This window comes from Eucalyptus grandis, chromosome 3 (genome assembly GCF_016545825.1).
Source record: "Eucalyptus grandis isolate ANBG69807.140 chromosome 3, ASM1654582v1, whole genome shotgun sequence".
Taxonomy (NCBI): domain Eukaryota; kingdom Viridiplantae; phylum Streptophyta; class Magnoliopsida; order Myrtales; family Myrtaceae; genus Eucalyptus; species Eucalyptus grandis.
In genome coordinates, this window is record NC_052614.1 from 20,836,116 (window position 1) to 20,863,985 (window position 27,870).

Genomic DNA, 27,870 nt, shown 5'->3' on the forward strand with positions numbered 1-27,870 from the left:
CAAGAAAAGGCGAGGAAGATCTCGACGATGTAGATAATGATCACAAGGGCATAGCCAATGCTAACATTGATGAAGCGGCCCAACAAGGAGGCATAGCTAGTAGTAGGAGTGTAAATAGTTTGGTTTGGTTAAGTTTTTTTGGAACACTAAACCGATAAGGAAATTTATTGAACCGAATCAAATTTCATCCAAACCAAATCCAATTCGAACCGAAACCGAAATCTTTTTTATCCTTTGTTTCCTTTTCTTTGGTTTTTTTTTTTCCTTCTTCTTCTTCTTCATTGGCCGGTCACCAGCCACAATGTTGGCGACCGGCCAATGAAGAAGAAGAAAGAAAAAAAAAAAAATCAAAAATGAATTTAAAAAATAACAAAAATAAAAAGAAAAATTTTAGATTTTATTGGTTTGGTTCGGTTAACCGAACCGATTAAAAAATTTCGATTTTTGATGAGAACTCGAACCAAATTAGAACCGAACCGAAAAAAAAAAATTTGAATTTTTCGATTCGGTTCGGTTCGGTTTGTTCGGTTTTTGACATCCCTAGCTAGCGGTGAATCCCATGAGGAAGGGAACGGTGAAGAATATGGCCCTCACCAACATGATCATGTAGCAGATGTCAGTCCAATTAGAGGTTTGCCTCGCCATCATCGACCTAGGGAGTGAGATCACAATGAGCATCCCCTTTAGGACTTAACTTGCACATCAATTATCTTCGGGTCCTTCTTTATGCATACCATTGCCTCGCTCATCAATCTTTTGTCTTCCCAAATTAAAAAATTAAAAAAGAAAATCTTATTTGTCATCACAATGTTCCCTCGTAAACCGTAACTATATATACAAGAAGTTGAAAAAATAAAAATAAAAAATATTCCGTGCCCTATTTTCCTCCCTTTTCCTTGAATTTGTTTTCCTTATTTCGTAGTTGAGCCATAAATTCAAATCCATTCGAACTCTAAGTTTTTGAATTCATTAGATAGAAGTTTACCCGATGCCGCAAGTATCAAGTTAAATAAGTCTTTATTTCAAGTTCTTCATTAGATACTGTGCCATCTTGCATAATTTGATATGTGAGGAACATATTAAGAAGAGTAGATCAGTATAATAGAGTCTAATTAGTAAGAATAAGCTTTGTTGATGCGCGAAGGGGTGGATCCTCAAGAAGACGGTAATGGACCCGAATGCTTTGAAGTATTTGCACTGCCAAAAAAAAAAAAGTGGTCGGATGTTTGTCCGCCGTGGATCTCCAATGCGCAGATCAATGTCTTTTTTGAAAAGGACATTTGTATTTTGTAGAGGGAGATCATGGGCTGACTTAACTGGGCTTATTCACAAGTTAGTATGAACTATATAAGCTTTTTCTTACTTATAGGGCCCAATTTATTTTTTTATTTTTTATTTTTTGTATTCGGCAAGATTGGCCCAACCAATGCGATGAATCAAGCCGAATTCTCTCCTTACTTTAGTACAGTTCCGAGAGAAGTGACAGCTTGGTCAAGCTACTAGCCTACTACGCAACGCATCACGAAGCAACGTGACAACATTCAAAAGGCGACAGGATACGAGTGGCAGCTCAATGTTCAGGACAAGTACATATACATGATCTTGTAGGGCTAAATGCAACTCTATCAAAGTAAAAAAGTCCACTCCATCTTAAAATAACAATAGAACGATCCAATGAAATAGTCATCAATTAGAAGTTAAAAAAAAATATATATTCTCCTGTGCTTTTATGCTTTTTCTAATCAAATCCTGACATTTTTAATTTTCTAACAAAATCTTTATACTTGTGCAAATAGTCAAATGAAGATCTTCCAACACCATATTTGACCAAACTCATCCGATACAATCCTCCAATAACATCAGGATGCTACCATGGAAAAAAAAAGAGAAGAAAAGAATTAGTCAACATTGACAAAATGGTGCACACATCACGCTCTGATGTCGTAAGACAATTGCGTCCCCGGACTTGATTAGATAATTTGTGCAAGTGAAAAATATTTTATTAGAAAAATTAAGAATTCAAAAATTCAAAATTCATGAAAGTATAGGAGCGGAAAGCAAAATTTTTCCAGAATTAAAATATCCGATGGAAAAGCATCATAGGAGGGGAAATTCTCACATATGTTGAGTTCAAGGCCCAACCACATATTATCACATGGAGTTCATATAAAAAGAAAAAAGGAGGATGATTTCTAAACTCCCAACATGACCATGACCGCGTGCACAAATATGGTGGCTCATCCATAAGCCTTGCTTGTCCGTGGCTCGTGAGGTGGCTCATCCGCAAATCTAACGGCCGCGGCTCATCTGCGGCTGCGAGCCTTGACAGCGAGCTTGATATCCCAATGGCCATCAACTGTGAGCTCAAATAGCAAATAATAAACAGATGAACAAAGTCAGGGGCTTGAGCGCGGCATGGGCGAGCAACGCCAACAACACTTAAACGCACCTGGCCATGGACGGACTATGCTAACGAACAGCCAAGGACGAACTATTTGCTGACGGCAGCCTTGAAGGCATTCGGCCATCAACAGCCAAATTTCGAGAGCAACGCCAGCGGAGGCTAGAAGCGACGCCAGCAGAGGCTAGACGCGGTGCTGGCAAAGTGAAGGAGGAACTAAATTAGTTTAACACACTCTTGAGAATTGAGATGACATGGTCAGAAATCTGTGCCCTTCTCTTCTGCCACTAAAATCTCATCCTAGAAGAAATTATAATTGCTTGTAGATATCATCTAGTTAGTCTCTTCTACAATCAGTTTGGTCCACTTCACAAACATTGGCACAGGAAAGACAAATATCTTCTCCACTTAGATCTAGTCATCCATGACAGCACAATGCTAGGATCAAGGATTGAACGAGTAATCTTGACAGATTTTGAAGGCGTTCGTGCAAAATTGATTTAACAATCTCCGTTTGGGACATTCCAAAATTGCCTAGTTCGGCTTCTTTTTTTTTCTAAAAGCAGAGTAGATTCCATATGCGAATTGCATTCCTATTTCCAGGAAACTTGTCCCTCGACCCCAATGCACTTGAGTGGTTTGTCAAGAAGAGTGCTAGTATTCTCATGAACCCATCGAATTAGCTTCTATACCCTTAATCATAATGCATAGAGATCCACTCAGTTTTTCCTGACACTACGTCTGCATTATCTTGCAGGACATGTACTTTGCCAGTCCTGGCTGCGAAGACTTCTCACTCGGAAAAACCCCAAGGGTTGCGGATACAATGTAAATTGCCTAAGGAACAATCAATGCCGTCTTTTTTCATGTTTCATTTTCCAGATTTTCTCCATCTCATCATCCTAGAATAGGAAAAGATGAGCTAGTCTTCTAACGAGTAAGTTAAAATTCATTTCTTCATCAAACTAAGCTGGGGATTAACTTTTTGCTGCAGCAACTTGTGTCCTCTGATTCTAGATCTTTACTAATACCTTAGCGACCTGCTTTGTTGTTATATTATATATCGAGTTTGAGATGTGTACAAAACTTTGAAGGATTTTGATTTGTTCAAATTCGGTGTGCGCTTTAATCGAGTCAAATTTGGATTTTTTGGGCAATGGAAAATTTGATTTTGTTTTCTGTTCGAGGAAGAGTATTATTTATTTTTGACCGTTTCGACTTTGTGGGCTCTTTGTTTATATCGCATATGGCTCATAATTTTATCAATAAGGTCGAAGAGAACATTTCTTTTATATATATTCATTTCATAATCCAATTCCAATCCACTTGGTAGCACAATTCACATGGTAATGCTGGCTAGTTTTAGTCACTAAAGTGGCGGAGTAAAAAAAAAAAGTTAATGTCATCATAATGCACTTTCACTGCATTTGCTAACACATTTGCAAAACCCCTACAAAATTATACGTTTACAAAATAACATTTCTCTTAAAATTATTTTTAAAGATATTTTTCAATTTATTTTACCAAATGGTCGTTACTTTGTGTGCTTTTTAAATTAAAATCTTTGCATTTCTCCAAAAGAAAAGTCAAATCAAACACAGCCTATCATTACCATAGGTCCTCAGCCACCAAAGCTACTCCTATCGTCAAGAATCGACCATGGACAGTGGGCCAGTGAGCCTGTGGTAGAAAATCTGCATGGCGCAACTCAAAATAAATGACACTGTAGTCCATGATAGAAATTCAGGCAAACCGCTCGACTTGTTATTTAATTTTCTTGAAGTTTTCTATAGGCTCATTTAGCACCTCCGTAGCCCCACATCAGTGCTAAATGTCCTTAAATTGCACAATAAAAAAGTCGAAAACAATAAACGAGATCCCGCGATATATTTTCATTGTCTAAAATCAACGGACTTATCAAATATACTAGTACTTGATTGCACATTGACAAGCTCTAGAACTCAATGGCATGATGCAACAATTTTGGCGAACCTCATTTGTGAAGATTTTCATATAAAATCAACAGACTTATCAAATATACTTGAAATTCTGACTTATGAAATTGTTGAGTAGGATTCTCTTATGTCTTTGCTCCCATAGCTTATATCAAAGAATCTTTGGAAAAAAAGGGTGCGGCTCCTAATGACTAATTTAAACGTTCGACGGTCCATTCTTTATTTCAAACATTCTGCAATAATTTAAAATCATGAGGATTGACAACAAATGTCATCAAATTATTATAAGAAAAAAACTCAATTCCTTTTATATCTGGAAAATTACGAATTTCTCAGCGTTTCCAAAACATGAGACTTACTGGAATTGTGTGCATGACTGACTTTTCAGGTGGTACATGCCTTTCTTTATTTTCCAAGTGAGGCACGAGGATCTTGTATGTGGCATTTTAATCACCTGTGGTTGCAAAGCCTCTGCATGAGCTTGTTTAGTTTGTAGCGTCTCATCGGGCTGCTGACAATTATATTTGCACATCTTCACAATCAAGAAGACAAAATTGAAATTGAAATGGAGGGAAATGACCTCCATTTACCGACTGCTCCTAAAAAACTCGTCGGAGGTATTTGACGAATATAGATTCATTTTTACTATGTTTTAAATAGCTTGCTCAAGAAAAGAGGGAATACTACCCCGTTGAACACTTGAAATTTACAGGCTGCTTTAGACTTCGTGACGAGAGAAGCGAGAGAAGCGCCCTCATCTAACTGGCCAAGCGGATCAGGGCGCGTACAGCGACAACCATTCTCTTGTTAAAAAGATCTTTGTTACTACAAAGCTCTCACTGGTTTATTTGATTTTGCAGACCTCCATCATCATTGACTTCAGGCGACTTATAGCCCTTGCCTCCGCCACGGTTCACTTCCTTCAACTCCATGGTGCGACATCTCTGTTCGCCCCTGTTCCACGGCAGGGGGAGTCACAAAAACTCAGATCTCGCTCGAGATTTCTTCCCTGGCACCGGCCATCAGTGAAGACGCTTCCAGGACTTCACTCATTCGTTTGATCATTGTTTGTGACCATCTACTGCATCTCCAAGGTAATTGTATAGTGGCAATCCAAAAGAAAACACCGATTACTGCTCTGTTCTGGTAGGTTGAGTCCGAGTAATTTGATCGAAGTCTGAGAGGAAAACGATACCGATTGAGGATCTAACGGTAGTCTAAACACACTTTGATGCCAGTCGCTGCAGGGAATCGTCTTTTGCTATTCTTTTGTTTAAAGCCGATCGGCCATAGCTGCTGGTATTCACCTTTTGCAAGATCGAAATGAGTATCTTCTGTTTTGGGTGTGCAAGAACGAAAACAGAGGCTGAGAATCTAGTTCTTGTTCTTGCTAACATCCGTGAAAACGATAGTTTCATGTTGAACCGGTTTTGACCTCCACTAATTCGTCATCGTTTTGTTAGTCAACTTAGAGTTAAATTTCCGAGAATCTTGATTTTTAATATGCCTCACATGTTTGCGTACGCGTTTGTCTTAAGATATTAGATCACGGATTGTCTTTGCTGAAGGCTTCTTCTCTGCAGGTCATTTGAGCGAATGCATTTCCAGCATATGCGAATACATGCGTCCTCTATCTACATGTCTTCTGGGTTTACATGTCATTGCTACACAACACTTGCTTCCAAATACATGGGTTCTACGATGCGAATATATGAGCTCCGGCAGTGCAGATACACGAGTGAATGGATGAAGAATGACGAGCGAGTTGAGCAAGAATGAAAGGAAGTGTAATGGAGGTTTGAAGAGATGGAAGCTTCCTGAACTTGAGAGTGATGTTATCTTTTTCTTGGTTTTCAGGCTTACTTGATCTGCTAGATAGTTATTGAGATTTTATTTTATTTTATTTTTTAAAAAGGCAAAAAGACAGAAATTATAAAAACAAAAAATGGAGTAATAATTAAAATATAAAAAATCATTAGCAAATCTCTTAGATCTACGTCTAGGAAATATTTTATATTTAGCATTGAATGTCATCAATGAAGACCTCTATTAGGAGATTTCTATTAGTCAAAATTAAACTTCGGTTTAAATTTTAGGGACTTAGCTCACGGGACTTTAGAAGTCCTTGGGCTTTCAACTTTCCTAATGATGACATTTTCCCAAAGCAATCCATTTTTTTTTTAAATATAAAATACTCAATTTGTTGATAAGGGGTTTTAAAAGCCTAAAGTCTCTTGGGGCCATTTTCTTCATCGGGCCCTTCTTCACTATGGCTCCTTCCTATTGAGCTGCTTCATTAGTGTTGGCGTCAGTTATACCTTTTGAGTAAATCGCCAATGTCTTCCTTGCCTTCTCTCATGGGTTTCAGAACCTGTGAGAAAAGGTGAGGAAGACCTTGGCGATCACGAGGCATTGGTGAAGCGGCCCAACAAGAAGGAAGCATAGCTGGCGGTGAATCCCATGAGGAAGGGCATGGTGAGAATATGGCCCCCGCCAACATGATCATCTAGCAGATGTCAATCCAATTAGAGGTCCGCCCCACCATCATCCACCCACGGAGTGAGATCACATTGAGCATCCTTGTTAGGACTTAACTTGCATGTCAAATATCTTCGGGTCCTTCTTTATGTATACTACTACCTCGCTCATCGATCCTTTGTCTTCCCAAATTAAAAATAAAAAAATAAAACAAAAAAGAAAATCCTATTTATCATCACAATGTTCCCATGTAAACCGTAACTATAAGTTGAAAAAATAAGAATAAAAAATATTTTGAGCCCTATTTTCCTCCATTTTCCTTGAATTTATTTTCCTTATTTCGTAGTTGAGCTATGAATTTAGATTCATTCAAATTCCAAGTTGTTGAATTCATTCGAAAGAAGTTTACCTAATGCTGCAAGTATCAAGTTAAATAAGTATTTGTTTCAAGTTCTTTATTAGATACAGTGCCCTATTGCATAATTTGATATGTGAAGAACATATTAAGAAGAATAGATCAGAATGATAGAGTCTAATTAGTAGGAGTAAGCTTTGTTGATGCACGATTTGGGCGGATCCTCAAGGAGACGATAATGTACCTGAATTCTTTGAAATATTTGCACCGCCAAAAATTAAAAAAGTGGTCGGGTGTTTGTCCTTCGTGGATCTCCAATGCCCAGAACAATGTCTTTTTCTGGAAGGAGATGCTAAATATTGAGAAGGCATATATTGCCAAAGGACATTTGTACATTGTAGAGGGAGATCATGGGCTTTCTGTACTGGGCTTATTAACAAGTCAATGTGAACTATAAGCTTTTTCTTACCTGTAGGCCCAATTTTTTTCTTGTATTGGTCAAGCTTGGCCCAACCCATGCGATGAATCAAGCAGAATTCTCTTCCTACTTTAGTACAGTTCCAAGAGAAGCGACAGCTTATTCAAGCTACCACGCAACGCATAACGAAGCAACGTGACAACATTCGAGAAAAGTGACAGGTTACGAGTGGTAGGTCAATATTCAGGACAAGTGATCCATACACATGATCTTGTAGAGCTAAATGCAACTCTATCAAAGTAAAAAAGTTTGCTCTATCTTAAAATAACAACAAAGCAATCTAATGAAATAGTCATCAATTAGAAGTAAAAAAAAAAAAAAAACTTTTTTCTGTGCTTTTATAATTTTTTTTTAATTTTCTGACAAAATCCTTGCACAAATAGTTAAATGAAGATCTTCCAACACCATATTTGGCCGAACTCATCCGATATGATTGTCCAACAACATCAGGACATTTTATTGACATGGATGCTACCATGGAAAAAGAAAAGAAAAAATAAAATAAAAAAATTCAACATTGATAAAATTGTGTCCATGTCATGCTCTAATGCCATTCGATAGTCGCATCCCCAAATTTGGCATTGGGAGACTTAATTAAATAATTTGTGCAAGTGAAATAATTTGATTAAAAAAATTAAGAATAAAAAAATTTGTGAAAGTATAGGAGCGGAAAGCAAAATTTTTCCAGAATTAAAATATGGAGAAGTATCGTTGGAGGGGAAATTCTCACATAGATTGAGTTCAAGGCCCGACCACATACAACCACATGGAGTTCGTACAAAAAAAAACAAGAATGATGATTTCTAAACTCCCAACATGACCACGACCACGCGCACAAATATGGTGGCTCATCCCCAAGCCTTGCTTGTCCATGGCTCGTGAGGCAGCTCATCCACATATCTAGCGGCCACGGCTCATCCGTCGCTGTGAGCCTTGACAGCGAGCTCGATATCCCAGTGGCCATCAACTGCGAGCTCAAATAGCAAATAATAAACAGATGAACGAAGTTGGGGGCTCGAGCGTGGCACGGGCGAGCAATGCCAACGACACATAAACGCGCTCAGCCATGGACGGACTATGCTAATGAGCAGCCAAGGACGAACTATATGCTGACGGCAGCCTTGAACGCATTCGGCCATCGACAGCCAAAATATGGAGAGTGACACCAGTGGAGGCTAGAAGCGACACCAGCAGAGGCTAGACGCGGCGCCGGCAAAGTGAAGGAGGAACTAAAATTAGTTGAACACACTCTTGAGAATTGAGATGACAAAGTCAGTAGTCTGTGCCCTTTTCTTCTGCCACTAAAATCTCATCCTAGAAGAAATTAGAATTGCTTGTAAATATCATCTAGTTAGTCTCTTCTACCATCAGTTTTGTCCACTTCACAAACATTGGCACAGGAAAGACAAATATCTTCTCCTTTTAGATCTAGTCATCCATGACAACACAATGCTAGGATCAAGGATTGAACATCTTAGTAATCTTGACAGATTTTGGAGGCGTTCGTGCAAGATTGATATAATGATCACCGTTTGGGACATCCCAAAATTGCCTACTTCAGCTTGTTTTTCCTAAAAGCAGAGTAGATTCCATATGCAAATTGCATTCCTGTTTCTAGGAAACTTGTCCCTCGACCACAATGCACTTGAGTGGTTTATTAAGAAGAGTGCTAGCAGTCTCATGGAGCCATCGATTTAGCTTCTATACCCTTAACCATAATGCATAGAGATCCATTCAGTTTTTCCTGACACCACGTCTGCATTATCCTGCAGGACATGTACTTTTCCTGTCCTGGCTGCGAAGACTTCTCACTTGGAAAAACCCCAGGGGCTTGCAGATACACTGTAAAATGCCTAAGGAGCAATCAATGCTGTCTTTTTTCATTTTTTATTTTCCAGATTTTTTCTCCATCTCATCAACCTAGAGCAGGAAAAGAAGAGTTAGTCTTCTAACGGGTAAGTTAAATTCATTTCTTCATCAAACTAAGCTGGGATTAACTTTTTGCTGCAACAACTTGTGCCCTATGATGCTAGATCTTTACTAATACCTTCGCGACCTGCTTTGTTGTTAAATTATATATCGAGTTTGAGATGTGTACAAAACCTTGAAGGATTTTGATTTGTTCAAATTCGGTGTGCGCTTTAATCGAGTCAAATTTGGATTTTTTGGGCAATGGAAAATTTGATTTTGTTTTCTGTTCGAGGAAGAGTATTATTTATTTTTGACCGTTTCGACTTCGTGGGCTCTTTGATTATATCGCATATGGAGGAAAGACTTCTTTATAAAATACATACATATATATATATATATATATATATATATATATGCACTTGTGGGGTCAGTAGATTTGTCGAAGGAAATAAAATGAAAAGGCGTGGGTTCTAATTTTCTCATCTCCTTCAACCACAGCAGCGCAAAAAGAAAAGAAAAAGGTGGAGTTCTCCTTCTAGCCACGCGGAGAGGAAGAGGAAGAGGAACACACGGTGATCGTTTTTTGCGCGAAGAGTTTACATCCTCCTTCTCTTTCCGGAGATACGGGTGTTTAAAACTGTAATTCTCCACAAGGCTAAACACTGTGATTTAGGTGGAATCTAAGGTTCAGAAGCACATGAGTATGTGAGCTATTGTAGTTTATACTCGTTAGATTGATTAGTGTGGATTATTTGCAACTAATCTCCCTATAAAATAGATATCCACATTGGGACTTCATGCGTTCCTTATTGTTCCTCGTTGATTTATCTAGTTATTTCATTCTTGCATGTTGATTTAATAATAAGATTCAATTAGTTTCTCCATTAATTTTACAACAATTGGTATCAGAACTAAGTTTAGAATCTTTTCTAGATTTGATTTGGAGTTTTTCTTGTATGATCGTTATTCGGAAATTTTGTTGTTACAACTATGCCTAGAGCAAAATAGAAATTCAAAAATTTAACAGGAGAAACAACTTGGGTGGTGAAGCAAGACGAGACATTGGATGGCAAGGCTTAGTTGTGGGAAATGATAAAAGATGCCAATAAAGATGAGCTAATGGAGAGGGCAAAAAGTATAATCATGTTGATACCATCAGATGAGATTTTAATAGCAGTGGTGGAGAAGAGAGATGCCGTAGTGTTATGAGGAAAATTTCTTTATATGAGAAAGGGTTTAAATAATTATCATATGTTGAAGATGATGTTTCTGTTTCAAAAGTCTGAATGTACTTCCACTAGAGACCACTTAGATGAGTTTAATAAGCTCGTGATGGATTTAAAGAACGCAGGTGAGATCCTAGTTGATAAGAAAATAGGTCATGATGTTGCTGGCCTCTCTATCAGAGACATGAGATCATTGAATATATTCACTATTACAGGTTGTTTCTCCAGTGAATGGCAGAGGAAGTTGCAAGATGACGGTCTATTGCAAAATGTAGCATGACGTCGATCACTTGCCCTCGCTAGTCTCAAGCTTCATCGATTATGATCTAGATGGTCTAAAAGGTAAATAAACTTTTGGAAATGCGTCGATCGCGTCCTTAGCGTGCAAAACTTGCCGAGGAAGTCAAGCCTGTCGTTATTCCCCACCTTTGGATCAGATTGTTTCAATCTGGGACCGTTTGATCACGATATTAGCGACGTTCACGATGTCACCCTTTCTTGCTGCCCATCCTACCTAGTCCGTTTCGGCAGAATTCAACGAATTGATCCCAACCCTTGCTTTTCTCAAATGGTCTGATCTCCTCTGTTCAGGAGGAAGTTCACTGTGTAGCTCCCTACAATCATTGGCATAACTCTTCCAAACCACTTGAATTATTGTTTAGTTAATCAAGATATTTTGTTTTTGTTGTGATAAATAACAGGTGACCATAATCATTTTTGTGGTGATAATCATTGTTTAGTGAATCAATGAAACCTAAATACATCGAATCCCACCTTTTCAAACTTGAGACCTACTGAGATTTAAAAAAAAAAAAAACTTTAGACCTACCATCCTCAAAGTTGATTAATCAAAGATCTCAATCAAATTGTCCGCTCTATAATTTATCCAAACCTAACAATATTATTAGCACACTACTCAAGCAACAACCTTAGCTCCAACTAGAACGTGAACACTAACTGCCCAAATATCCAAAACAGTCACAAGACTAGTTATTAAAGGCCTAGCATACCGATACACTTCAGGCAAATGCCAAATCAGAATAACCTTTCTCTACAGCAGCTTATGTACCCTTCGATGCTATATCTTGCTGCAAGCACAAGGGGATTCCTCCCAACGTCAACAGGAGGAGCAATATGCAGCAAGTCATTCCTAGCTCTCCATATATTGCATATGGAAACCATTCTACAGTAGCTTCAGCGTAATCAACTCGAAAACTAGTCCCTGGGCGGCCTGCTTTATCCAGTGAAGTCCAATAATCCATTTCCCGGGAACTCGATCGGTAGCACATAGGACTAGAGGTCTCCTCCACATCCGTGAAGGGAGAAGAGTTTTTTCTAGAGGCTTGCCGTCACCACTTTCTTATTTCACTGTCTTTTTTCTTTTCAAGTTCATGTGTACGGTGAGCTAGTTTAGATTAATGATCAACAGCCCCAGATACAGTCTATTTCCAGCTTGCCTGTTTCGGTCATTTTATTTTTATTTTTTTAGTATTTTGGCATTCTTTAGTATTTGAGCAACTTTGATAGAACCATTAATCTACCAAAAATGGATAAAGATACAGTGCCTTGCTGTATATGACCAAAAAATTGATAACAATCACCGCAACTGACTCCAAAATATTGGGTTATCTGGAGAATTAAGTCATCCTCTTCTTTAACTGCTTAAAAATGACTTCTCAGGGCATGAAAAAAAAGAGGGACCTAAGGCACAAATAATTAGAAGAACGTACCAATACCTAGAGCTTGACCTGGTCCGATATTGCGCACCTTTGAGAAAAGTATCATATGTATCGGAAATCGATGTGGCACCCAAACGGGTTTTCATAAAATGGAATTAATTACCTCGAACAAATCCACATAAAGTTTCTCTTGTGATGGACCTGGGAGAGGGGGAACATGTCCTTAGAGCAAACTCCAATACTTCTGGCAATTTCACAGATTCCCAAACTCGATCACATTGTGAATTCATTCATCTCTCCATTGCTAGAATCAGTCGCATTTTGCTTATAGAATTGAGCATGAACTTCTGGAAGCATCTGAAGATGTGGTTCGTGGAGGAACTTGGGAATTATTCAAGCCTGTAAGAATAGTTTGTACTATTGAGGGAAGCTAATAGATGATATTATATCCAAAATAGCAGCAGAACATCCGAAGATTAGTTCAATTCATTTTAACAGCAGTGACTTACTTGTAGAATCGAGCTCAGTGTCGGGTTCTGGAGACCATAGAAAACCTATAGTCAATGGCAAGTTCTGAGAATAGTAGTTATTGGTCTCCATCGTTGATTCTTCTGCATCTGTTTCCCTTGCATCTTCCTAGTACAAGAAAAAATGAATCAGTCTTCTCATCCAATCCATCTGCTTTGAAGTCCGACCATTCCAATGCTTCATATCATAGTCAAGGTACAAAGCACATTTTATTTTATTTATGGATCATGTGTAAACCAAGGTGTACATTATACACCTTGGCTTACACATCATGTTGAAAATTAATTATGCAAACGAGTGCTAGCAGATCTATCATAATCCAGAGCTTTATTAATTTCCAGCAAATATCCACGTGAAAGGACTTGATGAACTCAACATAATTATCCAACGATTAGCAGTATAATGATTATATATCTATTAACTATGTAGATATTTCACCTACAATTTTTGGCTACTTCATATTCCGCTCTAATTAGATTTAACTATCATAAAAAGAAAAAAAAAATTATGTTCCGCCATTTGACTAGATAAAGATGTACGTGATATCATGAACTATATGTTTTGTACTGGCATCTTCTTCTTCTTTTTTAACGAATTTTTCTGTTTGATAAATCTTAGACAAGAAAAGGAGTGAATATCAAGCAATATTTAAAGTTTTGACGAATGATAGAGTTGTACTATTTCGCATGCTTGCCTTTCTAAGTTGACTGCAAACCATACAGTTAAAGTTTGCTAGGCATAGCTCAATAAGTAGAACATTGTTGAGTAGTGGGTATTGCATATAAGCTCTGTTCCTGGTATACCTTTTTTTACTATTTTTCCTTTTCTCATGGCTCACCCAGTAAGTACTACTTCAAATCTTTCATATTACATAAATCGTATTTTTTTATATATTATTTATTAGTTCATTTTAAACTCTAAAGGATAAGTGTAGAGAGCGTGATTTTTATCTTTGCTTGATGGAATATTAATAAAATCGTCCTTTAGTTATGTAAAGGATCTTTATTAAGCCCACTGCTTGTGTGAGAAACAATTTACACACTCACCATTGGATGGTTGACACGTTGAAAAATTTGATTACAAAATTAAGTTCAGACAGTAAAATAATGAATGTTTCTTTTACACTAATAGTGGACCTAACCATAATCAATAGATTTATATAAAAAAAAAAAAAAAAGTATGAATTAAGACATGCAAGAGAGAGACAAAGAGACAAGGAAGCAAATGGAACAAGCGAAAATGAGTAAATGCGATGCCTACTACATGCGTTTCTGTAAAATGAAAATTTGAAAAATAAGTGAAGGGTAGAAGGAAGGCGCACCTTGTTGAATGTCATTCCCATCATGACAAGAATCATCTCTTTGTAGCCCCGGTAAGTACCCTCATAACTACTTAGTTTCATGCAACCCCATACTTCTATCCTGCATTCATTTGGTATCTTTGAGTTGGATACATCAATCAACCTTTCCAACGATCCACACCTAGAAAGATACAAAAAACCTAAAAGCTCCAATTCCTCAAGGCCCTCAACAACCCGTAGCCCATTGCATTGGTAGATCCACAAAGCCTTCAGCTTCTTTGAGTTTGATAAATTGTGCAACCCTCCCAGGGAATCGCAGCAGCCAACTCGAAGTTCCTCTAATGATTCCATTGTACTGGGAAATTGAATTTCAAGTAGCTTTGGGCAATCTAAAACTTCCATTTTATAGAGCTTCCTCAAGCTTAACGAAATTATTGACAGTCGCTCGAGAAACTTGCACTCTCTCACGCCTAAATTTCTCAATAGTTCAAGCCCATCCAATTGAATTTCTCTCAATGGAGAGCTATGAAGACACAATATGGACAAATTTTTCAAGTTGGAAAATTGTGGTCCAACAACTATCGAGTCAAAATTGTCCATGCCAGATAAAGTGAGTTCTCTAAGTTGAGCTAGGCAACCCAACTCTGTTGACGAAATGGGAAAATCCAAAAGGCCCCAGCTCAACTTCTCCAGCTTAGATAACTTTCCAACCCATTGCAATTGGAAAGTTTGCATTGGGTTTGAAAGTTGGGCAGGTGCTTGTCCAAAGCCATTAGACAAAAGCATTTCCACTAGATTCGTGAGGTTACTAAGATCCGAAACTAATTGCAATGATGCTGAGTGAACACGTAGACAATGCAAACTCGAGGGAAGCTTTGGCAACTCTTGAAGCTCATTACAATGTGTCAAATCCAGCTTTTGGAGTCGTGTGAGGTAATTGATTGCCATCGGCACTGCACTAATACGGGTATAAGAAATGTCGAGGACACTTAAAGAAAATAGTTTGCCAATTTGAGTCGGAAGTTCGCCTGCTAGTTGTTCACAATGTTTGGCATAGAGCACCTCCAACTTCTCTAGCATTTCTATATTGGCGGGTAACCTCCTTATTGGACTAAATCCCATCCTCATCACCTTCAGTTGCTTCAGATTTTTTATCGAATTAGGTAACTCAACAATGCTTGTCCCTGAGAGATTCAACTTCTGTAATGATGTCAAGTTGCCTATTGATTCTGGAAGCTCCCCCAAATTTCGACAATATTTGAGTGAAAGAAACTCAAGTCTCGTAAGCTCTCCGATGGAAATTGGAAGTTCCACAATTGGTGTGCCCGAAAGATTTAGGAATGATAGATGTTTTGCATTGCCAATTGAATCAGGTAAACTTGTAATTCTTGAGGACGATATATCCAACTTAGACAATGATCCTAATTTCCCTATAGGGTATGGAAGTTTCTCCATTTGAGAGCACTTTTTGATAGAGAAGTGCATCAAATTCACCAATCCTCCAATCTCTTCGGGCAAAGTACAAATATTCGTACATCGAATAATGTCCAAGTGAGTAAGAACTTTCATCTTCCCAACAGAGGAGTCAAATTTTTGCAAGTTTAGACAGTTGTGAAAATGCAATGTCTCCAAACTCGGGTAACCAATCCATTTCAATGTTACGAAACCATCTCGATATTCAGGTAATGTGTCATAAGGAACTTCCAATTTTTTAACATCTGCAAACGTAGTTAAAACATTATTAGAGAGGGGTCAAAGAAAAAAAAATACTATGTTGAGAGAACAAAAGTACAAATTCAGACTTTCAAAACTTTTCATCCACCCTGGTTTTTGGTGTTTCTATTGTGTGAAAGTTTGAAAATTACTAGATTTTTCAAGTGCAGATTTGGTCATTCTACAATCTAGAGGAGGAAAACCCCAAGAAAGCCATCTTAGCTTTAGGCAATGATTGTTGACGTCTCCAACAAAAGTCCCTGGCTTTATTAGCTTTTGACATGTATTCATAAAAAAGAACTTGATGAACTCAACATAATTATCCAACGAATTAACAGTATATTGATTCAATATCCATGAAGTATGTACATATTTCACCCAAATTTTATTGGCTACTTTGCGTTTCACTCTAATCAGATTCAGCTATCAGGAAAAGAAAATATGTTCTGCTAGATAAACGGATATCATGAATTATATGTTCTGTACAGGCAGCTCTATTTTTTACCGAATTCTTTCTATTTAATAGAAAACTTGAACAAATCCTTTGACAAGAAAAAATTGTAATATCAAGCAATATGTAAAAATAGGGCAAATGATAGAGTTGTACTATTTCACGTGCTTGCCTTCTAATGGAGAATGCCAAACCATATCGTTAGTCTAACAGGCGAAGCAGGATAAGTAGAACATTGTTGAGAAGTGGGTATTGCATATAAACTAACTCTATTTTTGGTATATATTTTTTCACTACTATTCCTTTTCTCGTGGCTCACCCAATTGTAACACCTCAAATCTTTCAAAATATATTAATTATATATTCTTTCTATATATTTATTTTTTCAGTTTAAGATATGAAGGAAATTGTAGTTGTTTAAAAGAAATATATTCAAACAGTTAACTACAGTTGAGCTTTACTTTTGTGCCCATGCTCGAGATTTTTATCTTTGGTTGGGGAAATATTGACAGAATCACTTTCTTGTTTATATGAAGGATCTTTATTACGTCAATTGCCAGTGTAAGAAATAATTATACTCATAATTTTTTGGTTGACATGTGAAACAGTTAATAATCATCTCAGGTGTCTACCTTCTAGACTATTCACAAAGTGCATCTACGCGTCTAGTTTAACGAGGTTACTCCCTATAGGCAAAAATTATGTAATTGAAATTTAATTTGACTCAAGTGATATTTTAGGATCTCTATCTTCTACCTTAAACTCATCTCTCTGCTCACGAACTCCCCCATATTTGAAAGAAAAATTCGAGTTAATTTGGTTTTAGGGAACGTTTATTATTTTCATTATAGCACAAAGATCTCTAGAGACTGCAACTTATTTTCTGAAAACGACATTAATTTCATTTTGCAATACTTAAGCTCTTCGATATTTGAGAATATATTGAGTTCACGAAAGATAAAATTTTCATCCAACACACTCGAGAAAAAGAAATTTTCTCACTTCATCAACACGAGAAGAATTTTGGGTCCGTAGAAGAGACCATACCTGTACGATGAGCGGTTGGCCACGTTCGAAGAACCGCGCCGCACCCTCCTGAAAGGAAGAAGGCCGAGTATTGAGAAATGTTAACAGAGAAAGAACCACACGACGTGGCTGTTTATGGAACGTAGAGAGAGAGATAAAAGTAACGGAACAAGGGAAAGAAAAGTCATGCCTACCGCCTACGATTCCGAAAAATTAAAGTTTGAAAAATAAATTAAGGGTAGAAGGAATGCGCACTTGGCTTAATCCCCTCCTCGTCCAGTCAAGAATCTTCTCTCTATAATCCCCGTAATGGCAAAAATCGGAAGCTGGTAACTTCTCACAGTTTTTTACATCTATCTTGCATTCATTTGGTATCTTTGAGTTGGATAGATTAGTCAACACTTTCAACGATGGACACGTGAAGAAATACAACCACCGCAAAAGCTCCAATTCTTCAAGGCCCTCAATAACTCGTAGCACAGGGCACATGCTGAACATTAAAGTCTTCAACTTCTTCAAATTTGATAAACCATACAACCCTCCTAGGGATTCACAGTCTCTAACTCTAAGTCTCTCCAGTGATTCCATCGTATTGAGAAATCGAATTTGAAGTAGCTTTGGGCAATTTTTAACTCCCATTCTAGAGAGCTTCCTCAAGCTCGATGAAATAACTGACAATCCCTCCAAAAACTCGCAATATTTCACAACCAAATCTCCCAATAGTTCAAGCCCATTGAGTTGAATTTCCCTTAGCGGACAGCAACAAAGATGCAAGGTGGACAAATTTTTCAAGTGCAAAAATTGTGGTCCAACAACTACCAAGTCGAAACTATCCATGCGAGGTAAGGTAAGTTTTTTAAGTTGAGGTAAGCAACCCAACTCCTTTGATGGCACGGGAAGATCTGAAAGGCACAACTCCAATTCCTCCAATTTGGATAACTTCCCAACCCATTGCAATTGAAGAGTTGATGCCTCAGCAAGTGCCTGCCCAAATTTGTTGGACAGTTTCAAATTCATTAGATTTGTGAGGTTACTGAGATCCGGAACTAATCGCAATGATGCCGATTGAATAGATAGACAATTCAAACTCGAGGGAAGTTTTGGCAACTCTTGAAGCTCATCACAAAATGATAAATCCAGCTTTTGGAGTCGCGTGAGAGAATTGATTTCCATTGGTCCTGCACAAACACAGATATGTGATATGTCTAGGATACTTAGAGACAACAGTTTGCCAATTTCAGTTGGGAGTTCACCTGCAAGTTGTTGACAATATCGGACATTGAGCTCCTCCAACCTCTCTAGCATGCCAATACCGATAGGCAACCTCTGTATTGGACAACTTTCCATCTCCATTACCTTCAAGTGCTTGAGATTTTTTATCGAATTAGGTAACTCAACAAGTTTTGTTCTTGAGAGATCCAAATTCTGTAATGTTGTCAAATTACCTATTGATTCCGAAAGCTCCACAAATTTTTGACAATTAGAGAGTGAAAGGAACTTGAGTTGTGTAAGCTCTCCAATAGAAATCGGAAGTTTCTTGATTAACGTGTATGATAGATCAAGGGATGATAGGTTCTTTGCATTACCAATAGAATCAGGTAAACTTGTAAGTTTTGTTTGTGATATCTCCAACTTAGACAATAATATTAGTTTCCCGATGTCTGGAAGTTTCTTGATTTTGTGACATCCCAGGATAGAAAAGTGCTTTAGATTCACCAGTCCTCCAATCTGTTTAGGCAAATTTTGTAGTAAATAACACCAATGAATTTGCAAGTGAGTAAGATCTTTTAGTTTCCCAATAGAGGAGTCAACTTCTTGCAAGGATTGACCGTGATCAAGAGATAGTATCTCCAAACTCATGCATCCAGAAAAGTCTGGAGTCTGCTTCAAACCATTACAATACCTAAGAGAAAGAACTTTCAATTTGTTTTCCATCTGCAAAGGTCACTGAAATATTATCAGAGAGGATTAAACAGAGAATACTATGTGTATTTAATAGAACAAAAGTACGAATTCACACCTTCAAAATGTTCCATCCGCCCCAGTTTTTGGTGTTCATATTATATGAAAGTTCAAAAAGTGCTAGATTTTTCAAGTGCAAATTGGCCATTCTACAATCTAAAGGAGGAGAGCGCCAAGAAAGCCATCTTAGCTCTTGGAGATAATTGTTGATGTCTCCGGCAAAAGTCCCATTATATAACTTGAGAAATTTTAGATTTGGCATCCTCTCAAGTTCTTCATCCACAATGCTGATGGGATCCGAATTATATTGACCTAAATTGAGTGCTTTAACTTTGTCCTTTCTCTGCCAATAGAAACCATCAACGAGTATGAGCTTACAAACATTAATTTGTCCTTTAGAATGCCTAAAAGGAATATCTTAAATGGGAAGTGGAAAATAATTTCATGGTGGATAATGTATGGATCCTACTTTTACCTTACCTCTTTCGATCTCATTACTTCCAAAGCTTCTCTGTCATTCCACAACCTACTAGGGGCACATTCTTTTTTAACAATGTCTCTTCCAAGATCTCTCAATTGATCATGCATCCATATAGTATCACCATCAACAATTTTAATTAGACACAAATCAGTAAGTTTTTTCAATGACTTATGGGGGTAAAGATGGCAAGCATCCCAAAAATAGGCTGCCCATAATTTATTTTCATATATGAAGAAGCATGCGATATCAAGAAAACTTCTTTTTCCTCATCTCCTAATGCATTATAACTTATCTTCAACTTATCCCGGACTTCATCATGAGGTACATTCTTCAACATTTCCAGCATTTCTTTCCATATTTCCACTTTTTGGTCATGAAGATAGGAACCTATGACTTCAAGAGCCAATGGGAGTCCCCCGGTCATAAATACAACTTCTTGAGAGAGACTTCGATAAGTATTGGGAGGAGAGACCCCTTTAAATGCATGCAAACTGAAAAGTTCTAGCGCTTTATCACGATCCATTTCCTTCACTTCATAAGCTAATATTCCCTTCTCTTCATCCAAAATTCGTTTGTCTCTTGTTGTAATGATAATCCTACTCCCAGAACAAAAGTGTTAGGGTGCCCAGCTAGTTTCTTAAGTTGTTCTTTCTTGTCTACATCGTCTAGAACAATGAGAACTTTCTTAGAACTAGCTCTCCTTGTTATGCTATCTATCCCTTCATCAGTGTTACCAAAATTTTCTACAAATCTAGAATCAGAGATGTCAGATGCCAACTGTTTCTGCAGATTTACTAGGCCATTTCCTTTTGATGATTCTCGGATGTTCCCAATGAAGCTGCATTGGCCATCAAACTGAAGACATAATTCATTGAAAACATTCTTAGCAAGAGTGGTTTTACCGATCCCGCCCATTCCATGGATTCCAACAAAACGCACACCCGTGCCAGAGTCAACATCTAACAACTCCATTATGGCTTCTACTTGTTTTTCTACCCCAACCAATTTGTTGTCCAGAGATCTTTGCTTTACTTTTAGCTTACGCAAAATCTCTTTCACAACGCGTTCAATGACTTCACCTTGTCTGCCACATACCAAACACTTTTAGTTAAAAGAAAATAAATAATAATCTCATTACTACTTCCTAGCAGATAGCATTTGAGTTGGATCACTATTTTTAAGTCTCAGGTAAATTCTATAGAGCCACAAGAATTTTGGTGTAATACACTCCATAGGATATGATTGGTATGATAAACTTACAATTTGACCCTATTTCTGAGAAAGAAGATGTTCCTTTGCGGTCCGAATTACAGACATCATTCTAGAATTAGATCAAATCCACTCATATAACTGTCACTAGCCAAAATGGCCCTGCTTAGTGAATTGCCTCTGTTTTTTCCTCCCCGGTGAGAAATGAAATTTACTGCTCATATACCAAAAATCGGTTGGTGAATTAGTGAATTTACGCCACATCAACCAATATATTTTAACAATAAACAACCCTCCAGCTAGTTTTCACTGCCATTTACAAGAAGAATAAGAGGATAGCATTTGGACTGAAGCTTGAAAAGAGTTCCATTAATAAGCATTTACTTACGCTTTCCCTTGGACTTCCCATCCCTTGATCTCAGCCACTTTTCCCAGAGCCGCCTCCCACCGTTGCCTGATCTCAGCACCGTGCTTCTGCTCATGCTTCTCCAAGTCCTTCAGGTACAGTTCCGTCCTGAGCTTGACATCGATGGGCGTGACATCAAAGAAGATGGGTAGGATCTCTGGCTTCCCAGTCGATTCATGGAGCTCCGTCACTCGAGCGAGCTCGCGGAGGCACCAAGCGCTCGAAGCATAGCCTCTGGAGAGGACCGGTATGCAGATCTTGGATTCGCCGACCGCACTCAGGAGATCGTCGATCCGATCACCAGCGTGAAGCTCTTCACTGTCTCTGTAGGCGACAATCCCCTGGCCGAACATGGTCCGGTAGAGACAGTCGGTGAAGGTGTTGCGAGTGTCGGGCCCTCTGAAACTCAAGAACACGTCGTACCGGGTAGCTGACGCGCTGGAACCACCGGTTGCTGCCATGTTTTCGGGGGGCTTCTCTCGCAAAAGGTCTCTCTGTCTCGCTCTGGTTTTTGCCTGCTCGGAGTTGGAGCTGCGTCTTCGTTAGGGTTACCAAAAGTAGAAAATCATATGTGAATGCACAAACCGATCTCAATGATTACCTCAAAAGCCCTCTTCCTCGAAATGGACCAGCGCCCACGTGCAAGATCCGGATGTTCGAGGTTTCGGCCTGGATCGGATCGGCATCGGATGCTTCAAGTAAACAGAGAAGGACGTTTGACCCGGTCAAGCTCGAAAAATATTCCGAAATTCAAATCATCGTCTTGTTTTCTTGAGGGCTAGGTCGGGTAGCAAACCATTACGGTCAGCTGAGTAACTTGAGCATTAAACTGCTCAAGCAACGGCATTAGCTCCAATTTTTATTTTTATTTTTGGTGTTTTTGTTACTTACTTGGTCCGCACTTTACTTGGACATGTCTTTACTCGCAAGTTTTCGAGCATGAATAACCTACGGTAAAGGAAATGTAATGCAAGAGAGTAGTCCAAGGTTGTTCAAATGATAATATTTATAACTTCTTATATGAATATAATAATTTAAAAGTCAAAATATTGATAACAGGAAGAAAATGCATCATAATATTATACTCATGATCCAAGGAAATATGGCAAAAGTAAACTCGTAACTATGTCTTTGTCTTGGATTATATTAACCTAAAGATATGTCATAAGGAAATTAGCAGTATAATAAATGCAGAAAATTGGATTCTAGAGCAAATTTCCTCTCTTGTTTCACATGTAAATTAAGTTAAATTGAAAAAATGTATACCTAATAGAAAATATAAATAAGTTAAGTTTTGCCTAGCTTATTTATTTATTTTTTAAAGTAACATTGTTTCTTCTAAAGGTTCTGAATCCATTGCATCATGGATTACTAAACAAATTACTCATATATGTGTACATGAACACTCATAAGTATTGTCTCTGAAGACAACATGCACTTGTAGACCTCTAAATAGCTCAAACAGTCACTCGACCAAGGAGAGTCGGAGACCACCTAAAAGAGTACATTGTACTAGGATCAATTTGAATAAAAGTAGAAATTCGACGACCAACTTCAAACATTCACTAAGAGTTTGATTGCTAAAAACAATCTTGTCCTAAAAGTTTCGTTTTACATCCACATACAGATTTAGTTTCAACAAGCATTTACACATCAATATACTTATTTAATTATATGTAATCTTATGTGATTATATAATAATTATACTTATATCGTTAGACATGGGTGACATCATCCTTAGGAATATGATGTCAACCTTCACATGCATGAGCACATCGATTTTGAGGCAAGTTCGTCCCTCCAACATTGCTTGATAAGAGGGGAAGAAATTAATCATTTTTTATTAAATTAATTAGTCCATTTAATAAATTACTTATTTAAAAAAAAAAAAAAAAAAAAAGATTCAGCATTTCCATTTGATATGGGCACCCATAAAACAACAAGCGGTCCACTTCGTCGCCCGCCCAGCCTATCTTCTTTCTCTCTCTTCCCAAAACGACATCTCTCGCTCCGCTTCTTCTTCTTCTACGTCCACCGCTTGTCTGATCAAACGGCGAAGACCTGCATTCATCCACGTGGACTCCCTTTCCAAGCCGTCCATCTTCCGCTACGCACTACCACTGGTACACCTCCGAGTTTGCTAACTGGCCTGGATCCTCCACACCTCCGACACTGTCGACGATTACTCGAGCAGCTTGTCCGGCTTCAGCATTGATGTGCAAACTCAATGTTTGGTGTCTCCAACGGCTAATAATGTGCAAGATTGCGTAGTGATGCTTCAAGTCATGTTGATAATGGAATGGACTTTCGGTATGATTTTCTCATCTAAGCTGGGGGCATAAGAATTGCCAGAATTCTAAAGAGAACTTAAATGGACTGTGCTTGGGCGGACTAAGAAGGAGGAGAAAGTGGAAGAAGAATACGAAACAAATCAAAAAGAGGGACGCGAATGGGCCCCACGTTTGAGCATGTTAACATTTGAAAAAGCAACGGCTAATACGATCAAAACACAGCGGAATGATTTGTATAAGTCAAATGCGGAGCAAGAAAAGCATGGCCCTTTAAAAAAATGGTGTATGCGTAGTTTGAACTAAATTGAATTTTCGAAAAGGGAGCAACTTTACAAATCTTGTCATAAATTAGATTATACAAATTGCACTTGCATTGGCTCTTGGGTTGTACGAGATCATAAACAATTACCTAATGGGCTGATATTAATAAGAGAAGAAATATCTTTTTAAACAAATGCCCGTAATGATATAAATTTTGATGGAAAAAAAGAAGAAGAATAATTTTTAATTTTATTTAATGCCTAACAAACATGCCCTCCAGTCCTAATCACAATTCGTTTTACAGTTTTAGTTAAAATGGTAAAAGACACAAAAGCCCTAAAATATATCCATTGTGATAAATTTATTCAAATTTTTTTTTGAAAATCCCAGAGTTATAACCTATGTGACACATTTATTTCAAACTTGTGCAGTGTGATATATTTACTCAAAACTTTTGTTTATAACACAAAAAAAATCCAAAATTTTCATTTGTGACACCAAAAACACCAAACTTTTTTCTATGACGCTATTTTTTTTTGGATAAATGTATCACGTGAATATAAGTTTGGAATTTTTGGTGTTAGAAAACAAAAGTTTAGGGTTTTTGGTATCACACAAGTTTGCATTTTTTGGTGTCACGGAAAAAAAAAGTTTTGGGTAAATATATCACAATTCATAAAGTTTCGGGTTTATTTGTATCTTTTTACCTAGTTACAAAAGGGATAGAAACAAACATTCATTTTCCCCTCGTAAATCAACTCTGTCAAAAAAAAAAAAAAAGGATGAGAAATGGGAAAGTTAGAGTGCCGGAAATCATTGACGTGAATGTCATACGATAGATGTAGGACTTTTTGGGCAATTTTCTTGATTATTGACAAGTCAATTAATGTGGTATGAAATCTCATAACAAATTATACTCCAAGCATGGGTGAAGATGAAAATTTTCTTGCAATACTTGAACCAATATTGATAACTCTCCTCTTACCATTGACTCTGATTGTAGAAATTATATTACAAAAGTGTAGTATATATATCAAATTGAATATTGACCACTGAAATGACAAGCGGTCCACCAAATTTGGCAATTCGGATTTAGTTTAGTGTATATACCAAGTGCATGTTCTTTTGGTGCGGTGATGGGTGATAGATGAGGCTGCGACTGTTTGATCGGAACGGGGAGAGAAAGACGAGAGGGAGCGGCATCGCAGGTGGTGATGGATCAGCAGCGACGATGGAGATGACAAAGCAGAGGAAGAAATACGCCGACACGTTCCTTCCAAATCGAGGAGGGTCTCGACTCTCATCCCCGCTTTTGGTCATTCGGATTGTCTCCTCGCTTTCAGCCTTGGATCGAGCACCTCGACTTTGTCCTACATTCGTTCTTTTTTTGCACTTGGCTTAGTCATGACTGTTTCATTTATTTTTTTATCCGACCGTAGGTAAAGAGCAGGGTGTAGGGATCCCGACATGAACGTGGTAAGAGACAGAGCAATTTTATTTTATTTTTTTTTTTTTCCTTTCTTCTTTTTCTTTTCTTCTTTCCTTTTCTTCTTCCCTAGCCGGTTTTGAAATATGCGAGAGCAAGAAGACTGACTGACGACACCAATTAAGGCCACCAATGCGGTTTTTGTTGATGCACAGATGTTGCTTCATATTTTGTTGTTACTTCTTGTAGTAGGAGTTATCGCAGCACATAAAAAAAAAAATATTAATTATTAATATGTCAATACTTCGATTTTTACAATAGGTTAAAAAAAAAATTGACAGAGTCAAAGCTTCTTTTGATTATAGAAAGCTGTTTGGAATGTAGAAAGTCATGCTGAAATTACTAGTTATAACTAAGTCGACACGATGTCTCTTGCTTTTTCTAGGGGACGTGCTAGGAAAGCAGAGAGTTTGCCAAGTTCTCTCCATGAAAATCAGTCTTCTAGATAGTGGATTGGTCCCATTTGCCAAAGATAGCAAAGCTCGACATGGCTTGGTCATGCCACGGTATCTGTCAATGTTTTGATCGTAAAAACGTGCACAATCCCATTTCAACTAAGTTAGTGAGGTTGAAGACGAAACATTTCTTTAAGAAGACCGCCCTAAAATTGCCCTGACCGTGGAGATCACCTGCAAGAGTACAAACGCACCCAAGGCCGATTCGATTCCGAAAGTTAAATTCGACAACTAACTTCAAAAATTGACTTAAAGTTATCTTCAAGAGCTAATCTCGACATCATCTCGAAATTTTCTTATTTTGCACCTACATAGAGATCTAGATTCGAATAGGCACCTACGAATTGGTATATTTCTCTAATTACATGTAATCTTATTTAATTGGATAATAATTATACTTATATCTTCCCAACACTGGTCACGTCATCCTATTGAATAATGACGTCAGCCTTGCGTGAGCACATTGGCTTTGGTTCGGAGGCAAGTCCATCCCTCCAACGTAGTAGGTTCAAAAAAAAGGGGAAAAAGGAATCAATCATTTTTTATTTGAATTAATTAGTCCACTTGTTGAAAGAAAAAAAATTAGTCCCACTTAATCGGTTGGTTTATTTAAGAAGGAAAAAGGAACAGAAAGGATCCAGCCTTTCCAAATGAAACGAGCAGTAGCAATAAAACGACAAGTCGTTCGCTTCTCTGTTCGCGCCAAATCCGGATACTCCAAGTCGCTTGCCCCATCTCACATATGCTAGAGAGAGAGTGGAAATCACACTTTGTTTTTTTTTTTAAATGATAATCGAACTGACTCAACTAACCTTATTTATATATATTTTGAAAAAGAGAGAATTTCTATTCCCTTTCCTAATTAAGAATGAAATATTAAGACACTTTTCCCATCTGGCAAAAAGAAAGCATAACATCGTAAGCTTGGCGCTGCCATGGGAGTGTTTGCCGGTTATCAATATGCCGCTGAACACTGAGCGGTTCAACGAATTGCAGCAGCATTGCGAGTGCACAAACAACAATTTAAGTAGAGGAAAGCCTATGAGAAAATCAACACCAGAGAAACCTAAATATTGCTGCATTCTGTTTCTCCTATCCTAATGTCCAGCATAATGATTAAACAGTGTGCTGTTTATCTGGGAATTGTAAATATCATGTCAAGACCATTCACGAGGTCCGTCAATTTTCCCAAGTTCTAATATATGCAAAGGGAAACTGCAATTATGGTTGTTTTCATGGCTTGATGATTAATTTCACCTACTTCTCCCCTAAGTAACTATGTCGAAGAGGTTCAGGACGATCTGGTGGAAACATTAAAGCTTATGGAGAGAGCTGTAAAATGTGAAATGCTTGTAAGTGAATTGGGAAACCGAACATAGACTGACTATTTATTCCAAGTTAAAAGTTTAGTGCAGACCATTAAAAGTTAAAAATTTATTGAGTAAACAGTAGAAATGTGGTCAGTTAATGAAGCTATTTTGGCATTAGCCCAAAAGAAGAATACTCTCACTAGCGATGCAACAGCAAAATAACAGAAAGTGTAAAATTACCTTCAGCAATGGACCAAAAGGGATGGCCTAGCAAAACATGTTGTTGAAACAAGGTGAGGCACAACCAGGAGTAGGTGGCTTCCTCACAAAGGCATGGTCTAGCAACTGCGCTGCAGAAGGCCGCTTATTCGGGTTTACTTCCAAGCAACTTAAGATGAAGTCTTCTGCATCTCTTGATAAAGAAGGGGGAAGTGGAGGAAGTTCACCCTGGCCAATTTTGAACACTGCTGGCGCCTGCCACAATAAGAGAGAGAACGTGGCAGAAACT

At 37.9% G+C, this 27,870-nt stretch overlaps 3 protein-coding genes across 3 annotated transcripts in view; all 3 read right to left on the reverse strand.

The window, feature by feature from the left end:
- Positions 1-12,305: 12,305 nt before the first annotated feature.
- On the reverse strand, positions 12,306-22,121 carry LOC104439210 (disease resistance protein RPV1). The gene is made up of 7 exons (XM_039308857.1): positions 21,542-22,121; positions 19,944-21,028; positions 19,522-19,806; positions 17,757-19,436; positions 17,523-17,570; positions 12,993-13,119; positions 12,306-12,882 (listed from the first exon to the last, which is right to left on the reverse strand). The coding sequence occupies exons 2-7, from the start codon at positions 20,049-20,051 to the stop codon at positions 12,809-12,811; spliced, it is 2,322 nt and encodes a 773-aa protein (XP_039164791.1). The 5' UTR covers positions 20,052-21,028; positions 21,542-22,121; the 3' UTR covers positions 12,306-12,808.
- Positions 21,572-22,020, reverse strand: LOC108958125 (toll/interleukin-1 receptor-like protein). Its single transcript, XM_018870062.2, has 2 exons — positions 21,694-22,020; positions 21,572-21,607 (listed from the first exon to the last, which is right to left on the reverse strand). Exons 1-2 carry the CDS (start codon positions 22,018-22,020, stop codon positions 21,572-21,574), a joined length of 363 nt encoding a protein of 120 aa, XP_018725607.2.
- A 5,477-nt stretch (positions 22,122-27,598) lies between the features above and the next one.
- LOC104445419 (mitogen-activated protein kinase kinase kinase 1-like) overlaps positions 27,599-27,870 on the reverse strand; it is a 48,233-nt gene continuing 47,961 nt past the window's right edge. Inside the window, exon 9 of the mRNA XM_039308863.1 lies at positions 27,599-27,836. Within this exon, the coding sequence (XP_039164797.1) occupies positions 27,630-27,836 (207 nt within the window). The 3' untranslated portion in view covers positions 27,599-27,629. The remainder of the gene's footprint in view (positions 27,837-27,870) is intronic.